The sequence below is a fragment of the Triturus cristatus genome, chromosome 9, assembly GCF_964204655.1.
Source record: "Triturus cristatus chromosome 9, aTriCri1.1, whole genome shotgun sequence".
Taxonomy (NCBI): Eukaryota; Metazoa; Chordata; class Amphibia; order Caudata; family Salamandridae; genus Triturus; species Triturus cristatus.
In genome coordinates, this window is record NC_140592.1 from 730,570,714 (window position 1) to 730,598,542 (window position 27,829).

Here is a 27,829-nt window from a genome sequence, read left to right on the forward strand (position 1 = left end):
ACACCGAATTTAAAAAGAAATGTGGCTGCATAGTGGTTCTTGCTTGGTAATGCCCGTATCTGTAAAACTGCAAGACAGGTCAGGTTCGAATTAATCAGCTTCCTGCCGAAAGTAACGTGGTTTCTGTCAAAGATTAGGGAAGGAGTAAAATAAACAAGCATTTGTAATGCAATAGGTCTCGCATTTGTGAAAGTTAGAGCTATTGGCGTTGTAAATGACAATGTCTTTTACCCATGTGTTTTGGTTTGGAGTGGATGTATGTGGTGTGGAGTGGAATTCTGTGTATTGGATTGGAATTGTTTGTTCTGGAATTGTGTGGTGTGAAGGGATTTGTGTAGTGGAATTATTTGGCATGGTGTGCAGTGGAAATATGTGGATAGTAGTTATGTGGTATTGAGTGCACTGGAATTTTGTGGAGTGTGATTGTGTGTGATGAAGTGTAATTATGTGGATAGCTATTTTGTGTTGTGGAGTAGTGTGTAGCAGAGTTAAATTATGTGGAGTGTTGAATTTTGTGGCATGATGTGGAATTCTGTGGTGCAGATTGGGTGTATGTGGTGTGTTGTGTAATTTCGTTGTCGAGTTGAATTATGTGGTTTGGAATGGAAATGTGTAGAGTGGAATTGTGCGGCATGGAAGTCTGTGGCGTTGAGTAAAATTAGGTTGAATGGAATAGCAGTGAATTGTACGAAAACGTAGACCGAATACATTGCCATGCTACAGCATGCATGCCCTGCTTATAAATGGGAATGGTAATTAGGGTAGCCTTCTCGGAGGTTGCTCACTCGCAGCTGTCCTTAGATGGAGCAATTTAGATCTCTGTACGTGGAATTTACAATCTCAAAGCCAATGTGGCAGCTACTACCAGAATTACAAACACAGGGATTTTATGCGAGTGCTCAGTGCTAATTGATACTTTCCTTTAAATAGGCCATTTAAATGGCAGACAGATGCTTCAGTAACAGCACAGTGAACACACAAGGTGGGTGACGACTAACATTGCTGCTCGTCACAAATAAGTAATTCTCTACGGTAGCAGTGGGGTGCTGAATGAGGGGAGGTTTGTGGGTTAAATGAAGAAAGACACAGGACATCAAACCTGATATTGCACATGAACAGATGATATTTGTGTGCACAAGCTGCCAAATGTATAACGTGACCCACACTTTATTGCTACCATATATGTAAACTATTTTAAAAGTTGCAGTTAGTTTCCCTCCTATGAAGATAACCCGTAGAAGCTGTTCCCTGCTGGAGCCGGGAGCGTGTTATAATGGTGTGCACTTTGAGCACACAAGGCGACTGACGACAAACATTCCTTCACATGACATATGAAGAAAATGTACGCACCCTAGAAAACAAACAGAAGCAGATGGCATATGGCTTAACAGGACCTCTGGTGATGAAGCACAGGCAGGATAGGAGAGAATGTGGGATGAACACTAGCTCTTCAAAGCACACAGGTAGCAGTACTATATGTTTGAGCGCTCATTATCGCATGCTCTTTTACAAGCATAGAGCAATAATGCAGGTTCTAGAGTGCTTTTGATCTAGTGCTCTCAAGAACATAAATGGAAGCACTGCAATTTCCAGAGCACTCACATTCTTGCACACTCTCTGTGAAACGTACAGCAATACAGCACGTTCTAGAGTCCTTCAGACCAGGCTAAGTGTGAACCTACTGTAATTGCGTTACAAGGACTCACGTGACAGGAACATAGTGCTTGCAGAAGCAAGTTTTAATCGTATACGCCTATGCAATCTCCCATTTTAACCCACTGGCAGTGAACGAAGTAAACAACTCCCAAAATAAGAATACACATGAAATGGGGTGTCCCGGCATAGTGGGGCAATGGAATTATGCGGCAGGGTTGACTAAATTATGGAGCAAGAAAGGGAAAATTATGTGATAATACCATCACAAAACCTTCCTCATTTTGTCATTTGTATGCGTTAACACTGTTTTGACAAGGGTTTCAACTGTTAAGCACCATTTAAACTCCCAAATACAGCAATAAGCAACGGAAAGATTGCAATTCAACCTTTGCACCGGGCTATCTACGGAGCAACAGTGAAAATAGGGGGGACAGGCAGAGAAGGGGGGGGGGCTGGAGCAGAAGCTGGCTGAGAATGGGGGCTATTCACACACTGACCTTACGGCCAAATACTTCTGCACGCAGTGAATACGGCTTCCACTGAGCAGAGGAGATTAGAGAAGGAAGCAAATAATGTAGGCACAAAATCAGAGGAGTGTGGACCGTAAATGCGAAAAACAGAAAGCAAGGAGGACCTACTTGGGAAGGGAGTGTGATTGAAAGGGCTCTCCACGGAGCAGCAGTGAAAAAAGGAGGACAGGCAGAAAAAGGGGGGGCTGAAGCAGGCTGAGAATGGGGGTGGCAAGCTGACGGTCGGCAGGGGGAAGGGATTAGGGTTTGATTCTGACCACATCTGTTTAAATAGGAAGCCCTGAACAAAATTTACCCTGCGCCTGTCAGGCTGTTGTTATTTTGTTGGCATGCTTAGAGGGCCAGCTATGTATGGAATGTGGAGACATACAGGTTCCTTCGAACAAAAATCAAACATTGCCCTCAGTGGAATGACAATCACAGTGCATACACATGCCACAAGTGTTCTACTGCTCCAGACACAATGGAGTCTCGGACTACAGCAGTAGCAAACGCATTAAAAGGAAATCCACGAAGCAGGGAAAGGGTGCAGTACCACAGGCTGTTACTAGGTGTCCGCCATGACCTCTATTAGCCGCATAAGGTACTGCGCCCTGCAATCCTGAAGAATCTGATCGAAAGCATAATGAGTTTTGTTTTTAAAAAGTACACTTGCTCGCTGTGCCACTGGATTAAAGCTAGCCTGGCTGATGAGGGGTGAAACACCGAAACCAGTCCCAGGATGTTTGTTTCCAGTCCAGTCAGACCCGGCTTGGGAGTTTGGGCTGGACTGTTCCCATGAGGAGCAGGGTCAAGACTGATTTGCATATGACTGGGTCCAAACTGAGGTGGCATAGTGAGCAAAAGAACTATGGATTTAATCCAGATCTCTTTACTGGGGGTGATTGTTTGATTTACTCAGCATTCCTTCCATCATTTGTTGCTGTAGTACTTTTCGCTCTAAGCGGGATGGGTATGCCGAGACGTGGGTCCCTTGCTCACTGTGCCACTGGATTAAAGCTAGCCTGGCTGATGAGGGGTGAAACACCGAAACCAGTCCCAGGATGCTTGTTTCCAGTCCAGTGAGGACCCGACTTGGCAGATCGGGCTGGACTGTTTCCATGAGGAGCAGGGTCAAGACTGATTTCCCTATGGCTGGGTTCAAACTAGGGTGGCGTAGTGAGCAAAAGAACGATTAATTTAACTCAGATCTCTTGACTGGGGGGTGAATGTTTGATTAGCTCAGCATTCCATCCATCATTTGGTGCTGTAGTTCCTTAACTGGAGGACAACACTTTCTTGGTTCTTGTTTTCTCCATTATCACCAAATCCAGCTACAAATTGATCCTCTACACCAAGGCAACAGTCTTATGCTGTTTGGACTCTCAGTGGACGTTGTGCACCAGTAGATAGCAAGCAAGTGGTCAGAAGCCAGACCTCTGCCCGGTGTCTCATCTTTCTGGGTCTAAGTGTGCTGCCTGCTTGATGCTTGAATGGCAGGACCTGTGTAGAAGACAGCGTACCTTACCTGCAAAAAACAAAAGGTTCTGGACTACTTGTGCCTGAAGGAGTAGAGTTCTCCTGATCACAATCGCAAGGCCCAATTGACTGGAGAATCTGAGTAGACAACCACACTACAGCCAAAAGTAATCAAAGCTCAGCTGGCCAGAAGATGAAAGAAAGTCAAAAACAACAATCAGAGGTGGGTGAGCCAACCAATTCACAAAGCAACCCAAGCCAGAGACAAGCTGAATGTCTGGCTTGGCTTTATAATCCCCCACACAAGCTGAGCCCTGAAAATGTTCATCATGTAAATTGTACAAGAAACACCATATAAACTATTATAAAGTCTCTTCAAAATTAGAAAAAGTGCATCTCTTAAACATGCAGAAGTGTTTCAACTTAGCACCGCAGCTTACATGTCAGCACTGAAAGGCATTAATAAAAGTGATAATTTTTAAACATGAATGAAGGGTTCGTTTACCACCCCCTAATCTGACAATGCCATGAGTAAGGTAAAGGAAGAGTCTGTTACGTACATCCTTTAGGTGACCTAGATTCGTATTTTCTGTGAATAAACATTATAGTCTACTAAATCAAACACAAGAGATTTATGTACAGCGCACATCCTAAACTCACATATTTGAATTTGCTCTCTTATGTGATGACAAAGAAAAAGGGGGCTCGCTGAAATAAAATATTTGCACATAATTATACTATTTGAATAAGCAGGGAGGCCAGGATTGATCACAAGTTTTCTAGTTTCACATAATGCATACCAGGCCACTAGTTTGGCATCTCTTTCTCTGTCTGGTGCATGACACAGCATGGGTTGCAGGCTTGTTTTTGGCTCAAGTGTCCAAGAGGACGCTGAGCTAGGATCGGACATCTGGCTCCAACCTAGTTTGAGCCTTTAGTTGCTCGTCCACATCTAATATCAATATAATCTAGATTGTGGAATTGCAGTAATGAGGTGGCTAAGCTTGCAAGTCACCAATCCACTCAGCATCAGGAAGGCAATCTGCACCTGTTCTGTTTAGGGTCCGAGAGGCCAAGAGGTCTGGTACCATTGCACACCTGGTGTGGTGTTTGGTTGCATAAATTGGAGGTGGTCATGCTAATTCAGTAACCACTGGAATTATCTTTCTACACCTTATGAATCCAGAGAAACTGTCTTGAGTAACACTAATGGGAGTCTACCTTTCAGGTTCAATTCCCAGTTAGTACTAGTGAAGCCTTAGCGGTGCCTTGGGTGCTCTTGGAAATATTAGTGCCCCCGTCTCAGTGAAAAAATTGACCATGGTCGCCTGTTCATGAAAGGCTGCCCCTAAAGTGAGACCAATATTATCAACCGCCAATAATATGGCATCCAGTACATAACATCCAACTATATTATGTTAGCAAGCATATTATTTTACCTTTATATCTACTACCTAACCCTATTATCTATTACATACACGCATTATCTGTACCTTGCAATACATTTGCTATGTCCTTGTAGTAGGTGTAATACGGTCATGTGACTTAGTGGGGGTATACCGTAGACACTCTTACCCAGTTCCTGAAGGGGCTTCTCCATGTCGTCCTCTGTGAAGACCCGGCGGGGAAAGCTGGTCAGGAGGATGAATGGGTCTGCGCTGTCCTGACGATGCAGCTCCACGTACAGCCGCACAGCAGCCAACTGCTCCTTCGCTCGGAAGGTCTGAGTGAGAGAACTGCCATCGAGGAGTCGCACCTGCACGCGGACGACAGAACGCAGATGACGTATACAGAGATCACGTGTTTGCCACACATTACAACGCACCCCAGCTCTGTTGTGGAGCGCTCCTCGCACTTCAGGGACTGGAACAGGCATACACCAAGTGCTCCACTTATTCACTTCAATTCTGGCGCAGAGCAACACCTGCTGTTCCAAAGTTGTCCTCTCGTTTTAACACTAGAACCATCCAACAGCTCCATGCTTCTTCATACTGGCCTAAAGCACCCTCCAATCTGAGAACCAAGCACACCTCAGACATTTTTTTAGGTATGGCCTAGAGACAGCTATAACAGTTTTGCTAGCCTCATGATTTCCAAAATCCATGATTCCCAAAGTCCATGGCTTCCAGTCTCTGACAGGGTGTAGGTGGGCTGTGTCGCTCTATCAATGACTCATGAGAAGGAAGATTCAGTTAAGAAATTTGAAGTCCTACTGCTCAGTGGACTAATGCATCAACTGCAGGGATTTTTGTGTGACCTTACGGTTACGCGTACCAATAGCGACAAGTCCAATCATCCTTTCATCTCGCAGACGTCGAAAACAATATGAGTGCCACTGAATTATGTTAATAAACTACTATTACTCAACACCAATATACACAAGTGTGGCGTGCACTTTACAAACATGTTAAAATTCAGCATTTAAAGAAAGAGGGGGCTGCAAAAAACTGCATTTTGCTTTCTGAACGACGCATTGTTTAGTAATACATAGTTTGCATAATAATTATAGTGTACATATAAACCCCTGCCTTACATTTGCATCAGCAATCTAATTTAATAGCAGTGCTGGAAAATGTGCCTCATAGCTCTATGTTATCAAGCTCAACTTCAACTTTTTCCTAAAATGTATAATTGGAGTATACTGTACAAGAAGATTTTGTGACCAGGTTATCTCAATTATCTGTTTAGAAATACCAGGCTGGTTAAAAATAAGAACTTTGATGACGCATGGTGCTTGGTTGTACTGGTATCTTTGTTTACAGGACAGGAAGTGAATAACCAAAAGGGAATGCAGTATTCTGGGAAAGTAATGGAATGTTGTGCACTATCCGGAATCAGGTGCAGATATGTGAAAGTTTAGATGTAGTATTGTATTTAATTTTATTTATGCTTTTACAATTAGGATCTAATGTTGCTCAATTTATGTTGTGAGACTGGTCGAAGTGGTACCATTTTATTAGTATAATGGCCTGGACAGAGCAACTTGAGCATAAATGGAACAAACACTTGTTTACCTCCATTTATCACAGGACACAGTAGTCGAAAAGGTGCTGCACGACAGCTAATTTATATTAGAGTACTGGAATCCCCAGGCATTTCAGTGCGACCGCTTCTGGGCACAGCACTTACCTGTATCCTGCACTGGTCGTACTCTCGCTTGACTGGCGGTTCTAGGGTGGGCGAGGAAGGCGCTGGTGGTGCTGGGACAGGTTCTGCTGGCGGAGTTGCCTGTGATACACCTGCACCCCCAAACTGAAAGGAAAAAAAATGATGGATCAACTTGGGCAACCAAGAATTTCCTTACTGAGAGTCCCAAACCCAAGGCCAAAGGAGAACACAAACAATAATATAGCAGATTGGGTTTATGTATTGCCTGAAGCGATCTTGTGTACAACACACAAGTTCAAACTCCTTTACTCCAAGATTCAAATACTAACGAGCATGGAGTTAGATAACAGTACCACCCATTTTTCAAATGTTTATTAACAATTTAGTTAGCAGAGTACTTAATATTAAGTATCAATTTAAAATATATAGCATTTACGAAGATCTGTCCAGACGTACAGGTTCAACTGACCTGTAGGAACTCCCCTACTGGACAACTGTCAACAAGTAAATATTTTATGAGAGTTAGCACCAATAAGCAAGTCATTGCATCGCCATACCCGCTTGGTATTTAGAGATACGCTCCCTGACCACACAGACTGACCTTCTTAGCCCTTTCTGCTTTGTCTCGTTCAATTTTCTCACGCACACGCTGCCTAAGGGAGGAAGAGATGAGAGTTAATGGGCCCGTCACACAACATAGGCCAGGGCTGAGATTCGGTAGAGAGGCAGGCTCCAGCTGCTAAGACACACCAAGGCCTTCTTACTTTGCCATCTTCTCCTCCATCTTCTCCCGGCGACGATCCTCTGCTAGCTTTTTCATCTCATCCTCCTGCATCTTCTGCCGGATCATGGAGAGCTCCTGGCCCTGCTTCCGCCGTTGCTTCTCCTGCTCAATCTGTTCCCGCTTCTCCCGTTCCTCACGCTCCTTCTGCTTCTGGGCAATGAGCTCCATCATCCTATTGGTTAAAAAATAAGTCGTTCTGTTAGGTCAACCGCATTCAATCCATGTATGAGATCAGGGACAAAATGTCTGAGGTTTAGCAATTTGCATCCTACACTCAACTGTGAATCTGCCACTGCAGTACAATGTTGCCTAGAGTAGCATTTGTACGGACCACAAGCACATAACAGGCTTGCACCCACGCTCCACCCAGGGAAGGGACAAGAATGAAATATTGGTCTGTCTTCCTCAATAAGGGTTAAGAATTGCCACAATGAATGCATAAAAATGTTTGTACGATTTGTTTTCCTTTTGGAACATACAGGAATGAAAAGTCACACACTTTTGGGTTTTATTCATATGCATATATTGAGATGCTAGGGCTCTGACTAGGGATTACCTCTTCACAAGAAGAGGGCTGGAGTGGAGTACGGACAGACAGACTACTATTCTTCCAGACTTTCTGTAAGGCCTTTACTGGAGGAGTCCTAGTGGTTACTAGCTGTATCACGTTTAAGCCTTGACATTTCCAGAACCATATGGGTTAGAACGAGGATTCAAATGGCTTGAAATATAAAACTATTTCATATCAGAAAGGAAATGTCAGCTTCACTGCCAAATGGTGCAGATAGATTAATAGTCAATCTGTTGAAACTTCATCATATTATTAAGCCAGCTGAGTCTTCTGCAAGTCCCGCTGGTAGCAGCAATTCAGCTATTCGAGCAGGCAGAGAGGCTCTGCTCATGAGAGAAGCAATTCTCCAAGCAGGGTTCCTGATTTAGGCCTAGTATAGAGGGGGGGGGGGGGGATTTATTCACCAAAAGGTTATATTCCTGACATCACGTTCATGCCATTCTGGTATGTACAGGCCACTGGATGTCAAAACGAGTATGAACCATTGACTCAAAGGGGTGCCACTATTTAGACTAGTGTCTAAGACTGAACCCACGTCAGCCAGAACTCTGCAAAGACCAGTGACTTCTTAGGAATGAGTACATGCAGGGAGAGATCCACCGTCTTATGGAGAACACAGATATGGCAAAATGAACCAAACTATTGACCCCGTACCTACTGAACCACATTTCATTTAAACTCTCACCTAGGTCTTACACATGATGAAAACAATGGGCCTTAAGAATGGGCGGATTTTTAGTAGAAGGGTGAGTGTGCATTATTCTCATAGTCTAATTATAACAAAAAATAGAAAAACAAAAAAACCCGGACTACTAATTTATGGCTACCACACCAAAGCCTGGGTAGAAGGAGCACCAACCACCTTCACTCAAAGTAAGGATACATTTTAAATGCCCTCCCACCCCCATCATCAGAGTGGTGCTCGTACTGCGACCAAACTGAGTGCGCGCACACCTTCTTTGAACCGTTAAGTTTGCTAATGGGATTAATCAGAAAATAAGCAAATAGGAAAGCAGAGCATTTCTAATCTGCGCAGAGGACTTGTCTCAGCACAATCAACTGTTAAAAATGTTCCTTAAAGGTCTTTAAACACAAATTAGCAATAACTGCCTATTTTTGCTATTACCTTAGAGCTTCAGAGATTTAAATTTCCTTGGTTTCTATGCACACCCATGCATTTCTTTTTGTTGGTCTCGTTTTGTTAAACATGTACACCAAAAACTTAAATAAAGAAAACAGATCAATCACATAAGGAACACCGGACTATAGTTACCCACACCCTACCACTAAAACTAAGAGGCAATGGGCAGCGGAAAGGTAGTTCTTTGGACCACTGCATCAATCAATTCTTTGCTTTTGACTATTTAAATAGTAACCTGCAGCACGATTTTCAACTAGAAGTTCTTTATCCTTTAATCACCTGACGACCACTGATGCTACACATTTTATTTTTGTAGTTTTGGTGAAGAGTGTAGAGGCGGGATTTAAAGACCATGTGTTGCTGTCTTTCTGTGATGCAACAGTATTCCGCTCACCACTAACTCACTGGGTTATCCATTGTCTGAAGCAAAAAAAAAAAAAAGGAAGTCGAACTGTCGAAATATTAATTTAAAAAATAAATAAAAAATAAATGAAACCACATATCCAAGCAAATGACTGTTAGATAAGAGTAGTAGTCATGATGGGACACGTCCCTCCCCCCCAATAAGTATGGACCTTCATGTCCCAGCACGATTAACGCTATCGGCTTAAAGTCCAGAAAGGGCTCAAAGTCACCCTGGTAATTGGAGCCAGTCTACTGAAAAAAAATACTCAAATCTCTATCTCCAGAGAGAAAGAAAATGTAAATCCTCGGAGAATCAGTAACAATCAACAGGTGATTCAACACAATAGTCCAAAAACCAGAAAGCAGTTCTGTAAACCCTAGATTAACCCTGCCCAATGTGTTCTTTCACTGAACCATCGTGCAGTACAGAATACCTTCTAGTTTGTTCCTCCCGCTCTGCCTCTGTCAGGGGCCTTTTTCCATCTGCTGACTGGTCTGTTGATCCCCCTGCTTCCGTTTCTATAGAAATGAGAAAAAAAGATTTCGGCAATCAATTAAAACAATATTGACAAGAAAAAAAAACATAACATACTTACATTAACAACCCCACCAACATTGTTTCGGTCAAGCAGATATTGCCTCAGACTTTTTTTTTTTGTAAATGAAGCAGCTATATCCATAAATGTAACCGTTCAGGGAAAAACTTGTGAAATGTCCCTGTTAAAAACAGTGAGCAACTGCATCTTTGCAAGTTAGAATTCCTTGAGAAATAAAAAGGATGCCAAAGCCAAAATCTTCGTACTCCTTTCTCTTACACCTGCACAGTAAAAGTGACCATGATCCTAACTTAAACAAGCACCGGCAAAGCAAGTAGGTTTCGCCAATGGACCTATTGGCTTTGCCAATGCCTTTTGGCCAGGCTCTACAGCTTTCATCTTTTTCTCGACGAAATGCATTATCATAAAAAAATATACAAAAAAATGTGCAGTGAGGTGGCCACAACTGTCAGTCCAGTGTTTAATTTGTCAAATAGTAAGTGCCAGTGGCAAAAGCACTGTTCACAAGCCCATGGTGGTGCTTTTCAATGTGGGCATACAAATACTAAGGCTGCATAGTCCTGAATCCAATCCAGGCCTCTTTAATCTACTGCCAGACACTCCCTGCTCCTTTATCTTACTCTTATAAGTTCCTGCTTTCTCATGTGGTGACTTTTTTCTGTCTTTCTCCTTTCCAGTTTGTGTTTTGCTCCCGGGAAATGTATGAGGAGGAAAAGTAAGTGTTGGACCCCAAAAATTTGTGCTGGTGGCCCCCATCGGCAACCACCGGCTTAAATTAAGCACCGGTCCAGTCTTTCCACTGGTACAAGTGTAAGAAAGCATGCATGTGCCAGTGGAAAGACTCGAGTGACATTTGTTTCAATTTTGTTTTACTTACCAATCCAAGATGAGGGGCTGTCACTTGGATCCGTAAATGAAAATAAAAAAATAGAAAGGGCAATTTTTTTCTTAAAGGACTGCAGGTGGCGGAGAGTGACAAAGGATGGTACTGGGGTAGCAGGTGGAGGCGCAGGGGAAGCACTGCACAAGGAAGAGATCAGTGGCAATAGGGACAGTGTCCTTTTAATGGATGCCAACCCTTCCTAAAAGGACTGCTTTACTTGTGATGGGACACTACCAGAATTCATACTTTATATAGGGTTTGTAAAAACATTCACAAACGAACAAAAATTAAGAAATTCTGACAATCACCTTCCACAAAACATCAATTTTATAGCTCAATTTAAAACATAAAAACTTCCACAGTATTACAAATTACACTTAGTTGTCACAGAAGGACTTGTGTGTTGCTATGCTTTCAACAGGGCGAGGCTCTTGGCAGCCTTGCTGCACTGTTAAAGGTACTTTGGAGGGGGAAGCCTACAATTTTGCAATTGTGAACAAACAAGCATAAGCTAATGTACAGACACAGGGGCAAGTAGCACAAGCACCGCAAGAATGCATTTAACAAAAATCATTTGCAAGGCAGTAGTTCTCCCATTTGTTAAAGTTAGAGCTGTTGGCATTAAAAATAGCAATGTTTTTTACTTTTGTTTTTTTATTTGCAGTGGAGTTATTATATTTGTATAGCACTACTGCCAATGGTATAAAAAAACAAAAAGTAAAAAACATTGTAATTTTCAATGCCAACAGCTCTAACTTTAACAAATGCAAGACAATGCAATTGGTCTCGCATTTGTTGGAGTCATTGGCATTATAAATGCCAATGTTTTTAGGTCTCGCTGAGCCCCAGCGCTTGTGCTGGCTCGAAGAGACATTTTGAATGTGGGATTTTCAAAGTGCTGCTGGCTGGCCTAACTCTTGCGTTCACGCAATCGTGCACGAGCGCAGCCGGCCGCCAGCAGCACTTTGAAAACCCGTGGGCGTCATCGCGATCACTTTCACTTTCAGAGCGATCGTGATGACGCACGCGCACACACAACTCCTCCCCCACCACATTTTGCGTCTCCGGCCGCTCGCGCGCGGCCAACGCTTGTCTATCTTTGTCATTAATATCTATTTCTCCCAGTACTCCCCTGTAGCTTTAGACATCTCTGTTCCCTTCCCTGTCCTCCTCGTTTAACTCATTCGTCCCCTCCCATCCCATTTGTCTCAGAACTTCCACTTTCCATAATTTGCACCTTCGTGCATTTTTTCTCTCGTCTATCTTTGTAATTAAAATGTGTTGTTCTTCTTTTCCATGTTTATAGAAAGACTTCGCTAGTTTCTTCCCTAACCACCTTCTCTCTCGCCCCATCTGCAGCGCTCCTTCCGTGATCCTGTGTTTATTAATTTTCTCCCCTTATTAATATCTACTTCACACAATTCTCTTTCTTCTTTTTCTCTCTCATCTTTTTTTCTCTTCCCATCCATCTCTGCGCTGCACCTTTCCGAAGTCGCTCACTTTTTTCTATTTTTCTATCTTTGTCTTTAATATCTATTTCTCGCCACAGTCTTCCATCCCCCGAGACATCTCTACCCACTTCTCTTTGGTCTTCTCCCTCTCATCTGTCCCCTCTCGCCCTACCTGTCAATGAACCTTCCCTTTTAGAGATCCCTCGCTCCTTGTCTTTTTCTCTCTCCATCATTAACAGCTACTTCTCGCCGTACCTTCTCACCCGGAGACATCTTAGCCTTCTCTCTCCCCCTTCTACTCACCGATGCCGTCTCTGCAGCTGTTCGCTGGCGTCTCCTACCCCGCTCTATTTTCGCGGGCTCATACCGAGGTATGTGTCGATGTGCATTTGCACATCTCGAACTCTGCTAAAAAGCAACCGAGCACTGCGCCGAGACCTGAGGAGGGATACATTGTGAAACTGAAGTGATAGCAACAGTTGCCATCAAAGGTGCAGCAGGTGCAGTGCCAAAGTGGCTCGAACGCTTGAGAGATCCACTGAACGCTGTTTATTCTAGATTTCGCAACCGAACCAATGGGCAAGAGGCCCATTTTACTTTCTACAAAGAGTTAATTGCACCTTTGCTTCACCGTCATTAAGCAAGAACATAATCGTTTGTTTTCAGTCTCGAGTTTAATCTTCATGTAATGCGAGGGCAAGAGATGCAGTAAATCCAATGACTAAAAGATGGGATGTGACTATCTTCAGTTCCTTTAGGACGTGGGGGTGAAGGGAGCTTGCAGGACACGTTTCTGGATGAAGTTCCAGATCCTTGCTGCACAGCAAAGGGAGGCTTGACACCGGAAAGCCTGGAGCATAAAATCATTTTGCCTCTGCAAAGTCAGTGCAACTGCTGTTTTAAGTCGCAATACGCACTCTGAGAAATGTACACGAGTTAAAGCTATTGGCATTGTAAATGACAATGCCAATAGACATTGTTATTTGCAATGTCAATAGCTCAAACTCGCGTAAATGCGAGACCTAATGCATTGCAAATGCTTGTTTTACCTAGCCATGCTGCAGGGTGCAGTACCATATGTGGCCAAAAGAGGTCCCCACATATAGTACCGCACCCTGCAAAGTTAGAGTTATTGGCATTATAAATGCCAATGTTTTTTACCTAGCCATATTGCAGGGTGCAGTACCATATGTGGCCAAAAGAAGTCCCATGGAACCTATGTGGCCCTTCTGACCACATATGGTACTGCATCCCCATATGTGGCCAAAAGAGGTCCCATGGGACCTGTTTTGGCCACATATGGTACTGCACCCTGCACAGTTGGAGTTATTGTCGTTATAAATGACAATTAATTTTTCCTAGCCATGCTGCAGGGTGCAGTACCATATGTGGCTAAAAGAGGTCCCATGGGACATATAGTACTGCACCCTGCAGAAGATATCGTAAATCCACCCTACCCATAATGCATTGCATGCAAGACAGTACCACGAGTACATTCAAATAGTTATATCCATATTTACAATTAGAAGCTTCGAAATATGACAAAAGAATTATTATATTAATTCCGGATTAGGTTGTACTCTGCGTGGAGCTGGTAAAATGGAAATTTATAAATGTGAGATGTGCTAGTGAGTAAAGTAACCACTGCCAGCCTTGCTTAGGACCAAGCGTGTCCTGTCTGAAGCCCTTAAAGAAAATAGTGCTCTGAGGCTGTAATTAAAACCTAGGGCGTAACAAGACATGTATCAGGCGGTGTCATCATGGGAGGTTACAAGAATAGACAAGGCGGTTCTAAGGAGGGACTACTAAGCCTATTGACCAATGAAAAGCCATAATTTACAAAGGCAAGGGAAAGAAGCCAATTAAAAAGATGGGAGAAAAGTGGGCGGCGCTTTATGCCAATATCCTGAATACAGCAAACACAAGGAGATGATGGACGGAGCGCTGAAACTTTTCAGACACTCACCCCCAGTCACAGATCTGGGTTGAATCCATCATCATTCTTTAGCTCACTTCGCCACCTCAGTTCAGACCCAGCTATATGCAAGTCAGTTTTGACCCTGTGCCTCATGGGAACAGTCCAGCCCAAACTGCCAAGCCAGGTCTTCCCTGTACCGGAAACAAGTATCCTGGGACCGGTTTCTGGGTAATACCCTTCATCAGTCAGGCTAGCTTGAATCCAGTGGCAAAGTAAGCAAGGGACCCACTTCTGGGCATACTCTGCCAACTTAGGGCGAACAAAGCAAACACAAGGAGGTGATGGACGGAATACAGCATGTCTCGAAGAGACTGCACAAGCCCTGCCTAGGCAAGCCTTTAAAAGGGCAGCCAGGGACAGTCACAGAGCGATGCACCCCGGCGGCAAAAGAAGCAAGTGGGCAACCAGGTACAGCCCGCAAGTGTGACACGACCCACACTTGCGGACACAAGCAGCCCAGGCAGATTACAGCCTGAAGGGCAGCCTGGGAGAGTCCACTAGGGTGACACAACCTTGCTGTACGGCAAGCTGGACAAGAACAGTCATAAATAGCACGTAAGGGTGATGCGACCCAGCTGTAAGAGGAACAAGCAATCGTCAGACAGGGATAGACCGCGAGGGTGACGTGATGAGGCTACACATGAAAGCAAGGAAGACATGGACAGCAGAGCAGCAAGATGGAGGGCCTGGGCAGCAGCAACCAGCAATGCGAACTGGACGAGATTATAAAGGCAGCAAGGGAGGCAGCGGTGATCCACGGCATGGAGTGACAGATCAATGGTGTAGCTGCCGGAGGGCGACCATTGCACGACACACCCAGCGACGATAGGGGCACAGACATGCCGAGCGAGGAAGCAAGATTCATGATTGACAGGAACATGATGCATAAACAGATTTATGGTTTTAAAGATTTATTATGAGTCATAAAAATGTCAAAGTGATTTATGATACGCCTGTCACAAATGATTATGAATAAAGTACGAGGAAGCGTCACATGCTGTAAATCAATGTTTAATAAACTGCTGCCAATACTTTCAAACCTACCAAAGAATGGTGTGTTTATTAATGGGGAGTAGACCGCATGCAGGGGTTTAGGGGCAGAATGTAGAAGTTACTGACGCTCAGGTTCTGACACTGGATAGAAGCATGAATAAAGCAGCTAGGTATGAATACGGCCATTCGTCAGGATACAGTTGGATAAAGAACCCGAGAATCACACTCGGGTGGTGTTGTCCCGGGATCTGTCCTCTCTTATCTTGTAGTCCCCAATTGGTGGACTTCAAGGTGCACAGGAGGCAGACAAAGCTCAGGCAGGTAATCACTGTGGGACCTTTCTTCGGCATTTGTGGATATGAGCTGACCAGAGCCGGGCTCTTAATTCTGGGGGTTTTGTTCTCTCGAACGATAATTGCAGGACAGGGCGAGCACAGAACAGAGGCTCAGCAATGCTTGAGGAGAAGCGGGGAGAGGCCAGTTGGGATGTGAAATTAATTCAGCCAGGGGGAGTGCCTGGCTTGGAAGGAGCCAGAGAGCAACAAAGAGCTCTCAATCCCAAATTGATAGACCAATCCCATCTGTAGCAAGCAAACATCATATCCCATTAAAAGCACAGCGAACAATACAATTGGAAATAAAATAAATGCCGTAGTGCACGCAACAAAAGTTCATAAAACAGGCAGAGAGTATAACAAGTACAAAAAGCACAGATAGCAAAAAAGTGGCATTAAAATATATATAAAGTGAGGCGAAGAAGCATAGCTACGAAAAAACATTCAGCAGCAGAAATTTCTTGTTTACAAAGAAAAATGTAGCTCCAGAAACAAAAGTAGCGGATGAACACTCCAAAAGGAAGAGGTACTTAGTCCATGCTCCAAAGAAAACACGAACACACGAATGAATACCCAAAACCAACAGGAAATCGCATGCAGTAACCAATGGAAAGCAAGGAAATGAGACTGACAAGAAAGCAAACAAATGGTAAGCAATGGGCAGGCTAGAAGCCCCTATTAAGATTTTTTTTACATTATTATTTATAAGGGATTTCGCAAGCCCTGCGTAAGTGCTGTGCAAGCGAAACCTATAAAGTATAGCCTACAGGGGCGTGGCCAAGATGGCGGTGGCAGCGGACGTGTAGGATCGGGGCTCCCGCCGACGGCCTGCTGAAGCACCGGCCTCAAGGTCATCCGAGAGCCCGCTGACCCCCACCGTGAAGCCAGTGGAGACCCGGAAGCTAGCGGGGAGCGGCGAAAGAGATCGTGAGCGCTCTCCGAGGAATTAGCGGCGACGAACTGGTGGCGGAGTGTGGCGAGGCCTAAGCTGGAGCGTCCGCTCATCGCGGGGCCTGTGTGACGGCCTGTGCGCCCGCCCGACTGCCGGAGGTGGCGCCCGCCTGCCGTGGCTCCGGTCTCCCGGGTGCGGGAGGCGGGAGCACAGCAGTGCACATTAAGGAGGGACGGCGGACGGCACAGTTCACGGGCTGCGGGGCTGAGCCTGGTCGGCGACCTGGTTCAGAGCTGCCTCAGCGGGAGCGGAGTAGGCCCGGCCCCCGGTGGACCCTGCTGGAGGCGCGGCCGTCGCAACGTGAGAGCCGGCCTGGAGAGAAGCGGATGGTGAGCTGGAGGTCCGGTGGAGGTCTGGCAGAAGTCCGGATCCCCACGGGCTGGCAGGCCTGTGGGGGTTATCAGCGAGCGACACAGGAGAGGATGATCCTCGGGCGGAGGAGATCAGAGGCCTATACGGAGTCAGGCAGTTGAGAGCTTGGCAGACTGGTAGGAGCGGGAGTCCCTCGGGACTGTGAGGGGGACGCTGCCGGCAGATAGCTGAGGTGCTGTGGAGGAGGCGGCCGCCGTTGGCTGCCCTGTGTGGATCGCCATTTTGATGCAATGGAGGGAAATGGCGGCCTGAAGCTCCCCGTGGCCTGGTTGTTGGGGGATTGAAGCAGCGCCGGAGCGGCCAGTAAGGAGATAGTGGTGTTGCTGGGAGGGCCCCCTCCTGGACTGGAAATCGGTTGGGGGGGGGGTGGGGGGGGGGGGACACTTGGGACGCTTTGCCCGGCGCGATCCACGGCTCTCCTGGGAAGGCGGCAGGCTGAGTGGGGTGGTGGTGTGCATGCCTCTCCTCTTCTGACTGCTAACGTGGTACCCCCGGCGACTGCGGAGGGCCTACTGCGTGCTGCCCGGGTCCCAGAAGGGGGGTCTACGGCCGCGGTGGGCACGGGTGTGGAGGTCTGACACAGCTGGACTGAGGCATTTTATGGACCGCAGTGGTGACACCGCCTGAGGAGGGGGAGGAGTGCCTTGGCCTGAGCCGTGCCTGCTTCCTGAGGGCTTTGGAATTAGCAGTGCACGTACGCATCACGGGCCGGACGGGCGGAGGGCTGGTTCTCTTCTACCCCTCGCCATTTGCCCGTGACCCAGAGTGGTGTGGAGGGTGCGTCGCCCCGGAGGCGGGCGGCTCTCGGGCGAAGGTCTGCAAAGAGGAGCAACCCCTTGCATCAGCTGGAAGTCCGGTGGGTGAGCTGGAGGGACGGTACCTGTGGCACGGCGGCGGCGCATTGACGGCAGTGGGGCGCGAGATCGCGCTGAAGAGGCTGGGACAGATTGAGTGCGGCGGGCGCTCTAGTAGTGGCAGGGCGCGGAGCCTACGCCAGAAGCTTCGATATTGAACTTTTGTGCCAGCGGGCTGAGCGGTGGGGGGGGGGGGGGGGATAGGTCCAGCCGTCTGGAGCACCTCTTGGCCCGGTGTGCAGCGCGCTATGGTCCCTCCTAAGGGGTGTAAAGATAAATCTCTGAAGGACCTGTTTGCGAAAGTGCAGGCTGCACAGCACGCGGACGACATGGCGACCGGCGGTGGGCACCCCGCAGCAGCGACGAGTGAGGGCCTGGAACCGATTACCAAGGCCTTCCTGGAGTCCATGTTTGCCGGCCTGAGGGAAGATATCCATACCCTCAAACGGGAGTTCACGGCAGAACTCAGGGAGGTCCGTAGAGATGTGGATAGCATTGGGGAACGAGTGGCCGAGCTAGAGGGCAAAAGTGAAGGCCGGGACACGGAGCTGGCAGCGCTACAGCAGGAAATACTCCAGATCCACGACCAGCAGGTCGACCTCCAAACGCATGTGGAGGACCTGGAGAACCGGTCCCGGCGACACAATATTCGGATACGTGGAGTAAGGCTGGACGACGACTCGAAGGACCTTTTCAGGTATATGAGAGAACTCTTTAATCATATCTTGGGCCGGCCACTCGAGACGGAGCTGTGGATTGATCGAGCACACAGAGTGGGGCCACCGCGGCCGCCATCCGCCCCGCCACCGGACATACTAGTGTGCGTTCAAGACTACCGCACCAAGAAGATATAATGAGAAAGGCCCGCCAGGTGCACCCGGTTCTGTTCCGCGACCAAAGGCCGGTTTTGTTTCAGGAACTCTCCTCTCTCACCCTGCACAAACGCAAGACTTTCAAGCCAATTACCGCGCATCTCCAGCAACGCAAGATTCCTTACAGCTGGGGTCATCCATTCCGCTTGGTGTTCCGGATTGACAACACCCTTTACCAATTGCGCTCCTTGGCAGAGGCGGGCAGGCTGCTGGGAGTGGAAATACCAGCCGGTGACAGCGAGGATGATGGTCCCTCCCGGGAGGCTGAAGATTCACGGCCCAAGTGGCGCCAGCAGGGCCGTCGACGGCGTCCCAAGAAACCCCCAGCGGCAGATATACTTAAAGGCCAGCAGGCAGCTCTAGAGTCCGCTTCCGCTGAACTGAACGGTTATCGACCTTGCTGACCCCGGAAGCGGCGAGGGTCGGGCTAGTTTATAGTTTAATACACGGGCCGTTGGCGGGGGGCAGCCATCCTGCCGCAGGCTACTTACTCTACAATGTCATCCTTCCATTCACCAAGAGGTGGAGGACAATGGGTTGCGACACAGTTTTCTTCTTGGTTGAATTTTTTGCTTTTGGACTGGGGGTTGGGGGGGGGGGGGGGGGGGGCTTTGGGGTTCCATGTCCACTATTAGGGGGGAGGCTACTGAAGCTCCGCCAGATGATTTCACGCATGCAGGCTCCTCACTCTACATCCCCATTAGGTAGTCATAGGGGCTTCGATGGGGCAAGTTGGGTCCTTAAGATTCCATAAATGCCGGCTAACACACTTACAATCCTAACACTCAATGTCCGGGGCCTCAACAACCCTGTTAAGCGTCGGGCTGTTTTATGTCTTGAAAACTCCTAGGCCGATCTATGCCTCTTGCAGGAAACGCAAGGGGTGGCGATACTGGTAGCTTCCACCCGCAGGGTCGGGAGTACTCCTACTACTCACACTCCCACCAGACTTATGCCAGACTGGATTATTTTTTGGTGTCTACCTCTGTTCGAGAGATGGCGAAGGGCACTGAGATAGGGGCTGCCTCATTCTCTGATCACGCACCGGTGGTTGCTACTTTCACCCTTCCACCCTTGTCACGGCCGGCTCGGATATGGCGACTTAGAGACACCCTCCTACACAGAGCGGATGTGGTTACACACATACAAGGTTCCATTACTGATTTCCTGTCACATAACGCTAACACTGACAACTCTAGCTACCCAGTGGGCGGCGCTAAAGGCGGTCCTCCGAGGAGAGTTTATTGCCATATCGGCGGGCGACAATGTAGAGCGCAGGCATAAGTGAGACGAGCTCACACGCCGGAGAAGAGAGCTGGAGCAGATGCATCAGAGAACGGGAGCTCCCCGTGTGCGGCGTCAGTTGAAAGCGATGCGCCAACAACTGGCAGCCCTAGATCAGGATAGGGCGGAGTTTGCAGCCCTGAGGTTGAAACACGCCTACTACACCGGGGGAGACCGGTGCGGGCGCCTTCATGCTCACAAGCTCCGTGAAGCCCGACAGAAACAGGGGGTTCGCGAGATCCGTAGAGAAGATGGCACGCGAGTCTTAGAAGACGGTGCCATAGCGGAGGCGTTTCGCGATTTTTATGCCACGCTTTATACCGCCTCCCCATTGGACGAGGCGGAAGGGGCGGACTTTTTGTACTCCATCACTATACCAGCCCTGACTCAGGTGCAGGCCGATCTCTTAGATAAGGACATACGGGTAGAGGAGGTAATTGCGGCCATAGCGCGGCTGAAGCTTGCAAAGGCCCCCGGACCGGATGGCTTCCCAGCCATCTTCTATAAAAAGTTCTGTACCCGGCTCACACCTCTCCTCACCCAACTCTTAATTCCTTTTCCGAACCAGGGGCGATTCCTCGGGATCTCTTAGACGCTTCAATAGCGGTCATCCCGAAGCCAGGGAAGGATAGGACTCGGTGTGGTGCGCATCGTCCCATTTCCCTTTTAAACGTCGATCTTAAATTTGTACACAGGGATTTTGGCTCACCGTCTCGCACCTCACATGCCCGGCCTTATTGACCCGGACCAGGCGGGTTTTATTCCGGAGCGCCAAACCTCAGACAACACGAAACGTGCTCTCCATTTAATCGAGAAGGCCTCCCGTACAGAGGGAGAGTATCTACTCCTCACCATCGATGCGGAGAAGGCATTTGACCGAGTTCATTGGCCAGATCTAGAGCGGGTCTTGCAACAGATGGGTCTGGGGAAGAAATTCCGCACCCACATATTTAATTGTTATGAGTTCCCGTCTGCTTCTGTCCGGGTGAACGGCTATACGTCCACTAGCTTCCCGATAGGGAGGGGTACCCGACAGGGGTGCCCTCTCTCACCCCTCCTTTTTGACGCTTACATGGAACCGCTCGCCCAGCGGATTACACAATATAGACAAAACAGTATGGAGGAACAAATAAGCCAAAATTATTTGGACAAAGTGGTTTCACAGAGGGCTCCCAAAAAATTGGAATGTGTTGGGACTTATGACTTTTACATTGCTTTTGAAACTTTTGGAGATAGTGGTTTTCCGATGCAATGTATATGCTTTCATGGATGTCCACACTATTGAAAGGTGGATCCTTAATTGAATACTTACTTTTGGATAGTAGCGTTTTATGTATATAGGTGGTGTTTTGTAAATATATGTTTGTTATACATGCTCAGCAAAAAAATGAAGAATGAGATGTGAATTTATATACACACGAAAGGGTAATTAAAAGTATCCTTGTCCAAATAATTTTGGCTTATTTGTTCCTCCATACTGTTTTCTCTATATTGCGTTTGCCTTACCCAGGTATAGGAGGGTTATTGATGGGTATACCCCCCAACTTTTTGGTATTTCGCCCAGCGGATTAGGCAAAATCCGGCGATCTCCGGAATCCGGTTTGGGGGATATGTCCACACCATCAGTCTGTATGCCGATGATGTGTTGATCTCGTTGTCCAGTCCGCGGACAGCTTTGCCAGCTTGTCTTGCGGAGTTGGATTCATTTGCGCGGGTTGCGGGGTTTAAGGTCAATGCCGACAAATCGTTGGCCCTTGACCTCTCCCTGCTAAGCTCCACCCGGGAATATCTTCAGGGTTTGCTGCCCATTCAGTGGGCTTCTGACGCGATTCCAAATCTGGGGATTCAGTTGGCACCCACTCTCCCGCAAGTTGTTGCTATTAATTATGCTTCCCTTCGCCGGAAGATTAGTCGGGAACTTGGTCAATGGAAATACAGCCCCCTCTCGTGGCTGGGGAAAATTGCGGCGGTAAAGATGACCATCTTGCCTCAAATTCTTTATCTCTTTCGTACTATTCCTTTACGCCCGCCCGCGGGCTGGATACAGCAGACTCAGTCTGAACTTGCCCAGTTTATATGGCATGGTCGGAAGCCGCGCATGAAGCGGTTGCTGTCGGTTCTGCCCCCGGAGGGAGGTGGTTTGGGAATTCCAGATCTGCAGCTGTACTACCAGGCGGCTCAGTTACGATACCTGGTTGAGTGGAGTCGGTGGGAATCGGAGAGGCATTGGTTGTTTCAAGACCAAGCAGTAGCTGCTCGGCTTCTGCAGTAGATCCCTTTCCTCCGCAAGCAACATCGACCCCCCAATCTGTACGCCTCATGTATAACCCGTGTTCCTCTCGAGGTGTGGGACCGCACCAATATTAAACATGAATTTACTACCTTTTCCTCCCCGCTTACCCCCTTGATGGACAATCCGGATTTCGCTCCGGGGATGGACCAGGTGGCCTTCGCGGCATGGAAATCAGCAGGTTGCCGCTTCCTATATCATCTATACGGGGCAGATGGTGTTATCCCCTTTCAGCATTTTAAACAGGAATATACGCTGCCGGAAACCGAAAGGCTCAGGTACTTGCAAGCTTGTCATTGGGCGCTTGATGAGCGAGTTCGCCCGACGGCTGATAGACGCTTCTCCCCATATGAGCGATGGCTTCTTATACGCACATCGGACAGACAATTAATCTCGGATTTATATAGAATGCTCCAAGTCAGATTTGCACACATTCACAATCCTAGTAAGGCACGCTGGGAGAGGGAGTTAGCAGGACACTTAGCCACGGGGAGTGGGAGGGGATCTACTATAGGGCCCGGCACTCGGCTTACCATATGGGGCTCACCGAGACTCTCACGAAGGTGGTAACATATTGGTATTGCACTCCAGAACGTCAACATTCCATAGACCACACGAGGGAGGCACGGTGTTGGAGAGGGTGTGATCAGATAGGTACATTGACACACTTGCTGTGGGAGTGCGACCACATTCAGCCGTATTGGACGCAGGTGCTGGATGAGGTAGATGAACATTTTCACACAGTGCTGCCTCGATTCCCAGCGTACATCTTGCTTGGTCTTCCCAACCCTTTAACGTACCCGTTTTGATCACGCAGAGGTCGGCAAATGGCAATAGCGCTGGGATCGGCGATACAGAACATCCTTATTCACTGGCGTTCCCCCACAGTCCCGACCCTTTACGGGGTGGCTGTACCGTTTGTGGTACGTCCTGGGAATGCAGAAACTCACGTTGACCATGGCGGGTGAGGGCGCCAAGTACCGGGAGTTGTGGCAGCCATTTCTGGCTCTTTTGGCTACTGAATTCTGAGAGGCCTCCTGCCCACGTTACTACGCCAAGCGGACACCTCAGAGAAGGTGGAGCGAGGGGGCCACATTAGGGGGTTAAGGGGAGCTGCAGAGTGGACATGGAACGGGGGGATTGGCGGGGGGTAGGGTTCTTTTCTTTCAGGGGTATATTAGCCTTGGTTACGCATTGGGGTAGTTACATAGCGGGGGTGTACACCCGGGTGTGGCCAGGCCTTTTTACATTGATTTGTGTAGATGCACACCCTATGTACGTATAGTTGCAATAGCATACCCGGTTAGAAATGCTTTGAGAGTTCTGTTTCTTTTGAAAATTCAAGAAAAACCTACACCGACACGGGGAGCGCATACCGGAACTTGCGCCCTAAGTGTCCTGTTAGTCTGCTCCTAAACCTATTTTGCTAGTCCATTCCCCTTTCCCCATTTGATTAGACGCGGCCGGCCCGGATGGGTTGTAAGCGGCATGCTGTGTTTAAAGTTGGGAATGTATGCTCTGCCTCCCATTTAGCTTTGCCTGGTTGATATCATTGGGTGTAGCAAGCCGGCCCGCTGGGTTGTAGGCGCTAAGCTTTTGTATAGCTGATGGTGTTCTTTCAATAAAACAGATTTAAAATTAAAGTATAGCCTACAACAGGGGTCTCCAAAAAGTAGCTCAGGAGCTGACAGTAGTTCACCAGCACCCTCAGAGTAGCTCTCAGAGGTGAAGCCAAGCCCAATGGCACAGCCTCAAAATCACATATGATCATCTGTCTCCAAAAGCCCACCAATCAACAAACGGTCTTAAATACCCTTTACCCGTGAAATGCGGAGACTAACTCCGCCCTCTAAACTGTGTCACTGGCGAATTATGGAAATGAAGGGGGAATGGACCACTTGTACCTGCGTTACCAGGGTGGTCAGTTGTTGGTGCCTTTCATAAAAAACCCTCATACACGTGCGTAGTTGAAAGGGCGGTATATCTTGGTTTTCCGCCTAGTCGTTACGTGACAGCATCATCATAGGGTTGTTTTTAGGTATGCTGACCTCCACCGGATGTAAACCACTGGTATTACAGTAGTGTCCAGAGACCAGAAAATTGAAAAAAGTGAAGTGCTCAATCTGAAGTGAGGTTAAAAATCTTTTTACATCCTCATTTGGGTGCAATTATTTATTAATATGGGGATGTTGAAGAAGTTAAAAACAGAGGGTGTGCGTATATAGATCGTGTTATTTAATCTAGTGCACTAGTGTAGTCCATATATGAGGTCGACATGTTTCAGCCCCATTATGCTCAGCCGGGTCTAGGGGGCTTTCTTCAGGACTGGAGAAAGTGAGCTGTCGCTAATTGTGCAGCAATTTGGAGTCAGCTCACTCTATTAAGCAGGTTAATAGTACCTGCAATTCTGTAACAAAGAAAAAAGAAGAAAAAAAAAAAAAAAAGAGAAAACAGAGTACGTGTGAATTCCTTTCTGTTTTCATCTACCTGATGCTGCAAGTTAACCATTATAATGGGTCAAGACTATTGACCACACCATATTGCTCATTCAGCAGATATGTTTAATACTACGTAAAAAGAGGCATTTGTTTAACCCATTGCGTGCTCATGACAAGCTCAGCTCGTCATGAGTCACAGTGGAGCTGTGCTCATGACGAGCTCGTCATAACGGCCGCGGCCCGCCCACACGCGATTAATTCCCCGCCTATGCGGGAGAATTAATCAGTGGTCGGGGTCGTGACGAGCTCAGCTCGTTACGAGCACAGTGGCGCCGCGCCCCCCCCCCCCCCCGCACCGCGGGGGAATTACCCCCACAGGGAAGGGGTTAAGTTGTGGCGCCAGGGATCTTTAAAAGCGTGTGTGGTCTCGCGTTGTCAACAATCTGCGGTGATGCTCATAGGGTATTCATGAATTACACACTTCGCATTGGTGGGTATCGTCCCTTTATCGAAAATACAGTGAACAACAATAATGATTCCGAGTGCACACAGTGTTTGTACATGCATGGAGGCCCGGTACACGTTAAGGAAATCCGGGTGTCAGCGCGTTATTATCTCTACATGCTCGTGCCATTGTGATTGCGAGGAGGGGGATTGAAATAAGACATTCATAGATCAAGTTTTAGATAGTGTGTCTTGTCCGCCGCCATTAACTATCTATCTAGTCTATATAGTGCTTGTGAGAAGGTGGCCTGATATATGCTGTCCACTAGTTCTAGTGGGCACCTTGTATCAGTCCAAACAACCCCTTACGGTGAATGGTTAAAGACAACCTTTATTGAAAGCTATCCTAGTGGTAGCTATGGAGAGCAGCCTTGAGGCATGATCCACTACCACCAGTATAAATCTGTGCCCAGATGCTGTTTGGGGATCCATGGGACAAACAATGTCAATCCCTACCCTTTCAAAGGGCACCCCCACCACAGGTAGTGGTATCAGGGGGGCCTTTGTAGTGCCACCTGCTTTGCCACTGGCTTGGCAGGTTACACAGGAGCGACAAAACTCCTTTGTGTCTTCAGACATGTGAGGCCAGTGAAAGTGAGGAACAATTCTGTCCCAAGTCTTGTTCTGGCCTAGGTGTCCTGCCAGGGGAATATCATGGGCTAGTGTCAATAGGAAACCCCTATACTTCAGAGGTATAACCAACCTCCTGGATGCACCAGGCTTGGGGTCTCTACTCTGAGTATAGGAGTCCATCATCCCAATAAACTTTATGGGTGCCACTAGCATTCCCAGCAGCCTCATCAGCAGCTTGCTGTCTGAGGGTTTCAAGAGAGGGGCAGGTCTTCTGCTCCTGGCTCAGCTCAGACCTGGAAGGGCCCCCTGTCCCCAATAATTCAACCTGGTCAGGTTCAAGCTCCTCTGGGACAGTTCCTTCTTCAGGCTCAAGATCATCTCCCTGAGGAGACTGATCAGCATTCTGAGTCAGGTGGGAAGGCTCTGCCTTAACCCTACTGCTCCTCCTCTTGTGAGGCACCTGGTCCATTATTCCAGAATCCAGGGCCTGTCCAGTTTTAGACATTTTTGCCTGTGACCTGGTCCCAGGAAAGATATGTGCTGGGATCCCTAACATTTCTGCATGTGTCCTGAGCTCCACTTCAGCCCAAGCTGAAGTTTCTAGATCATTGCCAAGCAAGCACTGTACTGGTAGGTCTGCACTTACCACAACCTTCTTAAGGCCAGTTACCCCTCCCCAGGAGAAGTTAACAAATGCCAGAGAATGGTCTGTTCTGACATTGCTAGCATTGGTCACTTGGTACATTTCACCAAGTATAATCTGCCCAGGATCCACAAGATCTTTTGTCACCATTTTGACACTTGCTCCTGTGTTCGTGAATGCCCAAGCTTCTACTCCATTAATTAAAGGCCGCTGTCTGTATTTGCCCAAGTTACTGGGACTCACAAAGGGGGACATATCCATGCCCCCATCACTGACAAGCACAGCCTGAGTAGGTACTCTGACTAGGCCAGAATCCATCTCAGAACCCAGGGTCAACCCTACTACACCCTTATTCTGTTTATTCCCACCACCAACTGTGACTGCACTAGGGGGAGCAGGTGCCTTAGGGGCATTGGTGGGGGCTGGAGTATTTTCTTTGGCCTTGGTGCAGTCACTAGTCCAGTGAGTTTACTGTTTACAGATTTTGAACCAAGGTTTCTTTTGGCCTTTCCCTTTGTTAGCCTGTGAATCCCCACCAGTGCTTAATTTGTAAAATATGAAGTCCAGGTGCTCAAATATTTGTCGGGGGCCACACCCACATTATCTCGGCTCCACCCACGTCCCCCACTAGCTCCACCCACTTCCTCTATTTGCTCCACCCACACCCTCAACTGGCACGCAAGCCATAAACCGTGAAAATATCACACATAAGCCCTCAGGCCAGAAAGCATGGAAATGTCACACAAACACCCATGCCATAAACCATGGAAATGTCACACATAAGCAACCACCCAAGCCATAAACCGTGAAAATGTCACACTTAAGCCCTCAGGCCAGAAAACATGGAAATGTCACACAAGCACCCAGGCCAGAAAGCATGCCATAATCTGTTCAAATGTCAGGGCAGGCCACACACCGTGGAAATGTCACATATAAGCATCCATGATCGAGGCCATAAACCATGGAAATGTCACATATAGGCATCCAGCCAGGGTGTGTACATATATCCCCATGATTGTAATGGGGGCCTTCCCTTTCCCCTTGAAAACATTAGTTTATGTAAAAAGATCAGTTTTCTTTGTCCCAGTCCCTCAGATCTACATATTTTTGTTTTTTTGTTTCTGTTTGGAGCAGCTTGGTTCTCTCGTGTGTCTGTTCCTTGTATTGCGCATTAACCGAACATAAACTCTCCATTGT

At 47.5% G+C, this 27,829-nt stretch overlaps 1 protein-coding gene across 1 annotated transcript in view; it reads right to left on the reverse strand.

Moving 5' to 3' along the window:
* UBXN1 (UBX domain protein 1) overlaps window positions 1-27,829 on the reverse strand; it is a 91,794-nt gene that overhangs the window by 30,347 nt on the left and 33,618 nt on the right. The window contains exons 5-9 of the mRNA XM_085625941.1: window positions 10,088-10,172; window positions 7,517-7,708; window positions 7,354-7,405; window positions 6,774-6,896; window positions 5,220-5,400 (exon numbers count right to left, since the gene is read on the reverse strand). Of these exons, the coding sequence (XP_085482067.1) occupies window positions 5,220-5,400; window positions 6,774-6,896; window positions 7,354-7,405; window positions 7,517-7,708; window positions 10,088-10,172 (633 nt within the window). The remainder of the gene's footprint in view (window positions 1-5,219; window positions 5,401-6,773; window positions 6,897-7,353; window positions 7,406-7,516; window positions 7,709-10,087; window positions 10,173-27,829) is intronic.